The sequence below is a fragment of the Megascapheus bottae genome, chromosome 20 (genome assembly GCF_031878675.1).
Source record: "Megascapheus bottae isolate mThoBot1 chromosome 20, mThoBot2.hap1, whole genome shotgun sequence".
Taxonomy (NCBI): Eukaryota; Metazoa; Chordata; class Mammalia; order Rodentia; family Geomyidae; genus Megascapheus; species Megascapheus bottae.
The window spans coordinates 19,658,278-19,669,644 of NC_143528.1; the positions used below are offsets into that span (position 1 = coordinate 19,658,278).

Consider the following 11,367-nt stretch of genomic DNA (forward strand, 5'->3'; position numbering starts at 1 on the left):
CCTTTATTTGGTGTTTCTTTTTCTTCTTCCTTTTGGTTTTTTACAACAGGAAATATTAAATGTCAAGAAAAGTACCCATGCCATTATCCAAATTATCTATTAGTTCTTACCAGTTTAAACATTGATTACATTGCTAAAATCATTTCATTTCAGCCACAGCGTCCTGTGTTCACTCATGAAAACATTCAAGGTGGGGGGGAACCGTAAGTATTCTTCTTATCTTCTTAACTCAAGACTAATCTCAACTCACAAAATGGTCAATGGAGATGCCAACTCAGGAGGGCACATTTAGCAGGTGGGGGAGTTCAAAATAACTACCATGAGAGCCCTTAGGAGAAATAGCATTGGTACATCTTTTATAGCTGAAATCTGAAGCTAAATGTTTAAGATAACAGAGAAACAGTTTTAATTTATGCATTAAGAAATACTTCAAATGAAGCAGTGATCCCTAATATGCATAAATCTCTTTCTCCATACCATTGGGTTTCTAACTACTAACTACAGCTATAAAGATGCAAAACATGTCCTAGCATCATTTTATTAAGATCAAACAAAGTTTCCCTTAACTGCTTTGAAAGTAGACCTAAAGTCTACTTTAACAACATAATTCCAGTGTTACATGCTTTTAAGTTTCTTTCAAAAATGCCAGTATTAAATCATTGAAAGTGTATCTCAGTGGTAGAGCATTTGCTCTACACACACACACACACACACACACACACACACACACACACACACACACACGCCCTGCCCATTGGGTTACACATGACTTCCATAACACCAGGAACATAACTTATCAAACTTTCCTTCCAAACTCCCTCTACTTTCTGCTACACACATTAAATCAGCATAAAGGTATCTTTTCTTCATGATATTTTTCTGTGTGTCTTTTAACCACAAAAGATATTCCCTTGTGGTAATTCACAAATATATATTCACTCCCAGTTGGCCTATTCTAAGTCTGCAGCTACACCCATACAGGATCCATTGTGGGCCTAAGCTCATCCCTGAATAGCCAACTCCCCCAACCCCCCCCCACCTCCATCTAGCCTTCTACCCAAGCTCTCCTCCTCAAGCTGGCAAAAAAATGGCTCTAGCCTATGACCTGGGGTCTTTAGCAGCATCAAGATCCCTTGTTCCTCCTGGACTTAAAAGCAGATTCTTTAAAAACTTCACAGAAAGTGAAGAACAGTCTATTATCATGGGCTAATTAGATTAAAACTAATACTTGTTTAAAATCTCACATAGTTGGAAAACCTTAAATATGGTTTTCTAAAGTTTCTGTTTGTTCCCTTATTTATAACAACAATGATCATGATAACACACCCAAATATAAATTCCATTGCTGATCTTAAGCTCCTCACATTAGCAACATGTTCTATTGAACCAATTTTTTAAAAAGTCAGGAATGACACATTGTATCGCTACCCTATTTTATATCAGATATAACTGTGATCATTCAGCTATTGTAAAAGCACACAGCCCACAGCTGGGAAAAGAAACATGCTTCAAGTCCTGCTTTGAATATTATAAAACATTCTGAATAAATTCTGTTTTTTAAAAAAAAAAACAGAATCCAAATATATAGCCTAAGTTGAGATTATCCTGCCTGTACCTCCTAAATGCTAAAATTATAAGCATATTCTCCACAATTTAGCTAAACTCTTTGTTTCATTACAATCTTAATTAGAGGGATTATGTGGTGCTGTTTAATTTGTTCTGTAAAATAAATAGGTTTTGAAGCAAAAAATAAAAACATCAGGCTATGTTGCTATAATTCTGTCTGGGGATGTTATGTCCTAGACAGGTAATATTTTAGTTTCCAGTTTATCTCATCATTTCCTATTTAAGAAGCAAATTCCTTTTGGGAGTCATCCTGACATCCAGCACGGTCATTCATTATACCAACATATCTTTCAGAAGAGCATTTTTTTTATTGCCATTCAACATTTCCTGTCATGCAATACTGATTTTGAAAGCCAGCAGAGGTAGAACGAATTCATAGGCAGTCTGTGGATGTTTCCATCAAGCTCTTTTTCTGTGTGTTTTAATTAAACCTAAGTGGTAAGTCAACTTGACAAGCATGATGACTTTTGTAACACAAAAGTGAAGTAGGAGTGCAGGCCAATTTTGGTCTGTTAACTCTGGGAAAGGACCTTGAGATTCTTGAAGCAGCTGGGGTTTGTGCCTTAAATAGGCCTGTCTCCGTAATTGCTTGGAAATGGGCCTGGGTGAAGACTAAAAAGCCTGTGTCACTCAGTTTCTCAGAATGAGAGGCACAGTGTAAATCCATCTAAATAGCAGTCCAGGTAAAACTGCCTTCCTCCAGTATAAGAGCAAGACGGGGTCCATGTGAATATTCACTTTTCCCGTGAAGATACAAAAGATGCCATTCCTTCACCTGACTGGCTTCAAAACCAAATTAACACGAGAGAATCTTACTATTCTTATTAAGGCTGGCCTCACACATCCACGTCCAGTACTGGCCATCTGTTTCACCATTTCTCTGCGATTCTACACCATGGCCACAATCAGAATCCTCTGCCAACAAAGGGCCTCAGAAGAACATAAATAGCTAAAATAGTTTACTAGAAGGACAAAGTATTCACAGAGAAAAAAATGTCTAATGTTGGAACTCTAGACTTTGGCAGTGAAGGGAGGATTATGCTGTTTTACTGGAAGGTGTTAGACCTCTCTCCATCTCATTCCACTTTATTTGCAGCAAGCCACAGGAAAAAGTTCAGGGACTGAGAGAAAGGTCAGTGGACCAGCATTTTAGATGCAGAACAAAATGCTTGAGTCCGAGTGAGAGAATAGTTTGATTCTACCAAACTATGACCTTATTTTCTGGCTTAATAAAATAATCCAAAGTCAATCATTCTTGTGCGTGAGGGGAATTGAACATAAGCAACTTTTTAAAGGTAACTCAAGTAAGTCGAAAGTTCCACCTATGTCGCTCAAATCGTCAGTGATTAGTGTCTGTGCTCACGAGTATACGACCAGATGTTTACTAATGTTTGTGAAGTTTGCATACCAAATTCTTCCTGGCCTTCTTAGTGGTTATCATTTCTGTCTTTGTTGTCCAAAATACCAGTCCATGTTAATATTCACAAGCTATTAATTTTATTACCATGAATTCAAACTTTGAAATCATTAGGGATCAGTATCATCAGAACGCCTGTCTCAGAGTTGGAAGCATCGGATTGCTCATTTTTCTGCCTGTAGAAACTTTTTTCAACGGAGTTTTTAAAAATCAAACACAATTCTTCCAGGACCCATTTTTTTTTTAATGCATCCAGAATCTACTCTTGAGACTGGCTTAGAGATAACGTAGGAAAAACTATATCATTCAGTTTTATAGATAAATTGCATCCAATCTTAAAACATTGACTAATCCACTCTACAGAATTTCCTTGATTAATATATATATATATGTATATATATATATGTATATATATAACTTCTTTTCTTACAGCAATTCACCACAGTGATTTAAAAGACATACATCAGAGATATTTTATGCATTTCAATTCAGGGTCATTTGAAAATTTCATATGACTATGGCTAACTACAACTGCAATTTCTTTTTTTTAATGCAGCTGCATAACACATGTATTTTATATTTTTTTATTTTTGCTGTATACTAATTTTGTACTCTGTACTAATTACTGTCTGAATGACAGACATTACATGATTGGACATTTGAAATGCAGGTCTTATCTGCAAATGTTAAAAATGTTTTAAGCCATGGGCCGAGAGTTTGGCCTGTAGTAGAGTGCTTGCCTCTACTACATAGAAAAAAAGAAGCCAGAAATGGTGCTGAGGCTCAAGTGGTAGAGCTCTAGCCTTGAGAAAGTCCAAGGACAGTGCTCAGGCCCTGAGCTCAAGCCTAGGACTGGCAAAAAAAAAATGTTTTAAGCCATTAATATTATAGTCTTCATTACCTATCTATTTATATATATACTATCTAAATACACTGATCAGAAGATAAATGTTGAAAGAAAAATGAATATTGTACAATATTCTGTAATTTTGCAAAGATGTGAAACAAAATTAAACATACCAATCTGTCCTGTTTAAGGTTTCAGGCTCTATATAACTATACCCCTAGGAATGAGGATGAATTGGAACTCAGAGAAAGCGATGTCATTGATGTGATGGAAAAGTGTGATGACGGATGGTTTGTGGGTATGTAGACATTCCTTTGCATCACTACCCATTTTATCATTTGCTTGAGTCCATTCAGTTGCAACCAGTCACTGTGATGAACCTTTCTTTGAATTCATAATGCATTGATATTTCTTGCCTTGATATTTACTGTTTCCGATATATATGATTTTTGCTAGTTTTTGTTTCAAACCAACTGAGAAAAGAATTTTTTCTTAAACAGCATCACCCAAGAAAGACTGTTATTGAATAATAAAAAAAAAGCTGGAGAAATGCTTGTTCTGTGAAAATGTTAGTTGTCCATAGTAAAAAAAAAAAATCACATTAGAGGGGGAGCAAGGCTGAGTGAACAGCTGACACCTAAATCTAAGGGAGCTACCCTACAAGTCCAATAATTCTCCTCAATTTTTATAGTTTCATTCTTAGTACTTCAAAGACAATTCTCTTCTTACCATCTTAAAAGGTTGGCGTCTTTAGCTCAGCAATAGAATGTTCAGCATATAAGATCCTTACATCCTTATATTCAATTCCTACTCTCTCTCTCTCTCTGTCTCTCTCTGTCTCTCTGTCTCTCTCTGTCTCTGCCTCTGTCTCTCTTTCTCTTTCTCTCTCTCTCTCTCTCTCTCTCTCTCTCTCTCTCTCTCTCTCTCTCTCTCTCTCTCTCTCTTTCTCTCTCTCTCTCTCTCGCAAGTGCGTGCCCATTCACATGTGTGCGAGGGAGAAGGTAAAAAAGGGAGAGGGAGAGGAAGAGAGAAGAAAAAGAAAGAAGGAGGAGGAGGAGAGGAAGAAGAAGAAGACAAAACAGGAGGGGAGGAGGAGGAAGAAGAAAAAGAACAGTGGAAGAGGAAACTAGAATGAGGAAGAGGAGGAAGAGGGAGGTTTTTCAAGCTAACATGTATAGACACAATAATCAATAAAGAAGAAAATGTGGACAGAAATAGAGGTATAAGAGTGCAGAGGAAAGCAAAAGATGAAAAAATACGAGCTTCCTGTTTCTATAACAGACCCAACAGGCACGCATAAATCTTAGATAATCTTTTGCTTTCTGTAGTGACTTCTTGCATTTTTCAAAATTTCTGAATTTTTTAAGACTTTGACATTGCTACTTATTTGTTTGCTATTTGTCTGCCTTTTTTGTGGGGATGGAACCTGGGATTTTGAGCTTGCTAGGCAAGTACTGGATCCCTTGAGCTACATTTTGAAGAATGAATGGGCAGTCCTGAGCAGGAGAAAGATGAAAGGATGTAGTCTGTGTCTATGGGTGATGTCTGGAAGAAATGGCCTCTTGTCTCTAGGTGAGCCCTTGCTCTTACACTTTTCCAGCCATCCTCTCACTCTGCCAGCCTCACCCTTAACCCTCATTCCTCATACTTTAGTGCCCTGGAGACCTGAATCCAGCTCTTCTGAAAGAGGATTAAGATCCGTTTGGCACTTAAGTGACTAAGCTTTTCCAGGCAGTTTGCTAGGAGAAAAGTAAATCAGCTATGCATACGAGACAGGACCCCTAAATGTATTTTTAATTCTCATTGTCTTAATGTGGGGTGTTTTCCCCCTTCATTTCCAAAGTGAATCCTTGTAAGTACAAAATTCCCAGTTGACAGGAAAGAACTGATAGTTCGTTGAGTACATCTTTTCACCTTTTCCTCTAATTTTCAGGAACCTCAAGAAGAACCAAATTTTTTGGTACTTTTCCTGGAAACTACGTCAAGAGGCTGTGAATCACTCTTCTTCCTTATTTATGCCTCATTTCAGCAACACATCTGCATAAACTTGCCTGGAACTTTCCCTGCAGGCCTCTTGTCATGCCTTCTGGTTTCCAGTCACACCATTGTCATCTCCACCTGCTCTGTCACCAAATCACCAGCAAAGTCGACTGCCACTGTGAGCCCTGGAAAAGTGTGGCAGGCACACAGCCACATGCAAGTGCGTTTTCCTGCTTTCTGCTCCAGACTTTGAAAGTCGCGTGGGTGGGATCAGAAAGAAAATCATCAGGCAGTAAAGGAAAATGTCTCCAAGAGGCTCTCTGGTGTCACAGCGATATTTCAACTTCTTTACAAGATGTACTCCCTCACGGGGCAACCAAAAGATTGTTTATTCTTACTTGCTGTGGTTTCTTTCTTCCCCTTCTTAGCTTAGAAGTATATGTTTCTTTCACAAGTTTGCCTATTGCCCTGGTTTACATTATAGGAAAACTGTACTTCAGGTATTGTTTGCCTGCACTTATATGTTATTACAATGCACAGTGATTGCAAATCTAAAGCAGAGAGTAGGAAAGTTCATTTGGAAGGGTGCGACTTTGTTGCTCGAATAGACATTTTTGGATAGGAGTCTTGATCTGCAATTTTGGTTGTATTTTTTTTAGAAGTGCAAACCGTGAGTGAACAAGAGCCTTTGATGATTATCATAAGATTACAAAAGGTTTAGCTAGACAGCAGGAAATAAAAAAACAATTGTGTTGTAAAGTTGCATTGCTATTTTATATTCAAATGTAATCATCAGCATCTTGGACAATGAGCTCTTAGTGTTTTATTTATCTGAGAAAACTTAAATAAAGCAGTGTTAGTGAGAAGTGCAAGGAACTATCCAAACATAGATGCTTGAAAGTATCTGTAAGCAATATTCGTAGGTAAGATTTCACTGTGTGTACACATACACATTTGAGATTGTATGAGAACATAGAATGCATATGGTAGGTTGTACATTTTATGAAAATGTAAAGGAATCCCACATATTATTTTATAGAAATAGAATACTTCAGAAGCATCACAAGTGTTAAGGCTGGTTTTAGTAAGGATTATGATCAATACAATTATTTTTACTATGATAATTATTTTTCTTCTATGGAACCCAGAATCCTGGCTACATTTGAGGACAGGAATATGTTAAGCCTAGATTTCCTGGTGTGTGTAAAGTATTTGCTAGAAATTAAATTAGGCATGTTTGAAAAACAGTGTTAAGTCATTTATGCTATACTCTCTGTCTCAAAGCAGAAATTTACAAAATACTGAACCTGAAAAATTTAATAGGGTTAACAGTGCCTGAATTACACACATCTTGAGAACTAGCTTTGCATTTCTTATGACTTTGCATAAGACTGATTCATCTTTGGATCTTGAGCACCTTATAGATAAAACTTTTTATGGCATTTCTTCAGTGGACAGTGACTGATCTTTTCACAATACCTAGATCCAGATTTTGTACATATGTTTTGGGGATTTTTTTGTACAGAGTATTTAGTTGTTGAGAAAACAGGGACATTTCCTAATTTGGTCTTTATTCTGCACTTAAACAACTAAAATGCATTCAGCAGATGACCTTTTACGTATTTTACAGATCACAAGCAACCCTGGGTAGTGTGACTCTGTAAGATAGCACTTATGCAAAAATTCAAGATCTTAGCAGCCAGACTGAAATCTTCACAGACATTATACAATGCAAAGAAATTCTATTGGCAAGAAGGCAAATGAACATATTTGAGCAGACTACTTTGATTCTACCTAGTTCATAGCCAGCTTTGTATTCTTCAGGCTCTGGGTTTGAAATTAAGTCACCTGCATGTAGCTTTGCTGAAAAAGAATTCTCTTTGATGCTATTTATAAAACAAGATTTCAATATCTGTTGCCTGTCATCTTTAAGGGGAAAATCCTGTTTTTACTCTCTGTATCTGATTTTAAAAGGAAAACTATTCACACCTGGAGTTCAAGTATTTGACTTTGAATTCTTACAAGCAAAGGTCATTGTGTTTTTCTTGAGAAACATCTAATAAATTTTGCTTGGAAGTATACTTCACTTTCTCTTTCTGATAGTTTTCCTTAAAGTGTGTATTTTATTCCAGTTTATTGGCTAATATGAGAAAATGCATTTGCTCTTCTTCTCTTGCTGCATAAATGAAAAGAAAAAAAAACATCTGCTACCCTCAAATCAGACAAGTATGTTTAAATCTGCCACCAAAATACATTAGTTAAACATTCTCTGTCTAAAAAAATTGCTCATCAGTTAAAACAATATTTTTAATGTCTGATGCAAAACTGCCTAATTTTCTGAACAATTTATTGAAATATGTAAATACCTCATTGAATGCTTTTTCTCTCTTTTTTCTTTCATTCTTTCCTTTCATACTTAATTCACATGCTATATATTTCACCTTCACATCATATCTAATACTGGAGCTATACATTGGGTAAAAACATTTAGAGAGTTCTAATTCTTGTTTTTTGAACACTTGAAACCATGAAAGTGAATCACCACACATGTACTTTGTAAGCAATATAGATAGATAGATAGATAGATAGATAGATAGATAGATAGATAGATGGGCTACATTTTCTCACAGAAAAATGCCTATATTTTCTCACACTGGCTTCCAATAAATCTTAAATTAGTGGACAAGTGAGATCATTCTTTTCAGTCACCTGAATAATAAAGAGCTAGATTTCCAACTTGAATGCTTTCTAATATGCTGTAATCACTTTTTGTTCTACCTGTTTTAACTACTCCGTATCAGTCAAATATTCAGCAACATAAGACACTGATTTCTCAGCAACTCAGTTCTTTACCATAATACCCACTCAGATCTCTATCCCAACAGGTAATTTCCACTTCATATTGGCTTTCCACTAAGATTTGCTGGTAGACATACCCCATAGTATTTTTATAGTACTAATTTCATTGGATAGACCATTGTTGGTATCTTATCAAGGTCAGACTGATCCTATTCACAATCAAGCTAGAAAAAAGGCAAGAAGAAGGGACTCTCTGACACTTATAAGCTAAATGTGAATACTTACTTTCCACAATCACAAAAAAGTCATTTCTTACTTGATCTGTCACAGAATGGGTCTGTTTGAGTAGCACTCTGTTTTTATCATCATCCTCTACTTGATCTTTCTTTATAATGGTTAATTTTTGGGGCCTGATCATTTCTCCATACTGTTAACCATATTGTAGCCATAAAGGGAGATATACTTTAAAGAATTATTTGATGGAATAAGACTAAACACTCTGGTAGCTTCCAAGAGTCTTAACAATTTATCTCAGCCTCCTTCTCAGATGGTAACTTTCTAGCAGCAGTTGTTCCTTTATCCGTTATTATTTCAAATTATTTACTCATCAATAATGATTAGGTTCATAGCATAAATATAGAGTGGCATTATTCATTATTTTGGAGTAAGTAATCTCATACTATGACCTGTGACACCTACTTTTAATATGCCCTGAAATTACTATTCCTAATACTTTGTACAGAGGACAATGTCCAGCAATTTGATAATAGGAAATATTTAACTTGAGCTAATTTAAGTGAAGTGTTACCTCACTCAACAGAAGTTTCTTTGTTTTCATTAGTAAGTTAGTATTAGAAGAAACATACTCTACTTAAGAAATATCTTCTTAATTTCAGCAATAAAATTAGCAGAAATGCCATCTCTTTTTATTATGGAAGTATGTACCTAAACCCTCAGCTTTGCCTACTAGCATACAAAACCAGATATATCTAACATTTGATCTTTTCTTTTTTAAGAAAGGGGGAGGTGTGAATTCTTGGTCTGTTATAATTATAAGTAACCAACCTAGAAACTGACCAAAGAGGAAGCAATACTAAACACCAAGTTTTTAGCTAGTTTTAGGACTTTATCCTAACAGTAAGTCCAAAAGGAAGTCTACATCATGGCCCTTTTATAGATTCAGGAAACTGAAACCAAGTCTAAATAGTCCTCCACAGGTAGTAGTTATCCCTAATGTGACATGTCTATCTCTTCCAAGCCTAGATTCCTTCTTCTTCACCAACCAAGCATAGGGCTACACCCACTGTGGAGAAAACTATGCACTCAAGAGTTCTAGAGCTACCTTTGTCTACTTTCTCCCTCCTCCATGTGCACACACTTTGCAGTCACACACAGCTGCCCTCTTATGACAACACACCATGACAAGATAAAGGGACATGCCCATTCCAACATAATGTATTTTCCTGAACAAAGTTAACTTTGGTTTCTAAATGTACCCAGTAATCAGTGAGGGTGCAATGTGTTCGCTGAGCAGGAGCAATCTATGCGTTGTGATTCATCATGGAGCAAAAGGAGCAAGTTCAGAGGCTGGTGGTGTTTCGGGAAAGGGTTTTATATCATCCATTCTCCTGGAGCAGGCAAGTCCAATGTGCTCTAGGAACATGGTGTGCTTGCTGGGATGGCTTGCTGTGCACAAAGTCCTAGGACACATGAGCCATTCTCTGCTGGTGACTCTAAGTGGCCCAGAGCCTTAGCTCACTGCTAAATTCAGCCTCTCCAGAGTTCAGGAAAGCTCTGTCTGAGCTCACACACATACATATATCTTGACCCCAAAAACTTGCAGTACAACACAGACATCTTCCCAGCAAATAGTCACCTGTTCTGTGGAGGTTTCTTGTTTCATCCTTTCCCCTAAAATATGACAGGTGACTCAGTTGTCCCTGTGTCTCCCAAAAATAAATGCCATTTCAGATAAAACTCTTGTTACTATTAACAGCATCAATGGCTGGGTACCAATCTTTTATTAAGGCTATAAGAAGCTTAAGAACTAATTTTAAGAGAATTTTTAAGTTTGTGTAATTGATAGAGTGGTAGATAATTATGCTAGAAAATATTAGATAATATAGATGAATTAAAAACATGATATGTAAAGAGTCCCACTTGATTGAGAATTACACTCTGGAACATTTTCTTCCCTCCGGAGAATTTTTCAGCAGATGTGTGCAAGTGGTATGTGTAACCAAACTGCGTTCATACTGAGAACACAGAGGGTTTGTTGTTTTTGGTTTTGTTCTAATTTTATTGGAAAGGTGATGTACAGATCAGTTTACAGTTACTAAAGCCAGATAGATAATGAAGACATTCCCTTTTGACTAGTGTGACACAGTTTTATAACCTGTACCTACACTTATGTGGAACTCTGAAATAAAATAAATGTCAATTTGACCATACCAAAGTCTACAAAAAGAATGGAAAAATCAAAGCTAATAATCCCTGTGACTCATGAAACTTCAATGAGTTCTAAATCCCAAGGTAATAAAGAGTTACCACCAGGCCAGAAACTCTCATGTAATCTGAAGAACTGATACAGAGGGATAGAGAAAAGATTAAAAGACATAATAAAATAATATTTATTATCTCCCTACATGCATCAAGGATTTTTCCAGCTATGTGTGGCTAAAATGAAAAGGAGGTCTCT

At 36.5% G+C, this 11,367-nt stretch overlaps 1 protein-coding gene across 35 annotated transcripts in view; it reads left to right on the forward strand.

Annotated features, from left to right (window-relative positions):
* The window catches only part of Sorbs2 (sorbin and SH3 domain containing 2), a 293,671-nt gene extending 285,715 nt beyond the window's left edge, over positions 1–7,956 (forward strand). For all 35 annotated transcript variants that reach the window (XM_090354066.1, XM_090354065.1, XM_090354064.1 and 32 more), the window contains 3 exons: positions 154–203; positions 4,082–4,188; positions 5,824–7,956. In XM_090354066.1, coding sequence (XP_090210192.1) covers positions 154–203; positions 4,082–4,188; positions 5,824–5,885 — 219 coding nt within the window. In that variant the 3' untranslated portion in view covers positions 5,886–7,956. The remainder of the gene's footprint in view (positions 1–153; positions 204–4,081; positions 4,189–5,823) is intronic.
* Positions 7,957–11,367: the final 3,411 nt, after the last annotated feature.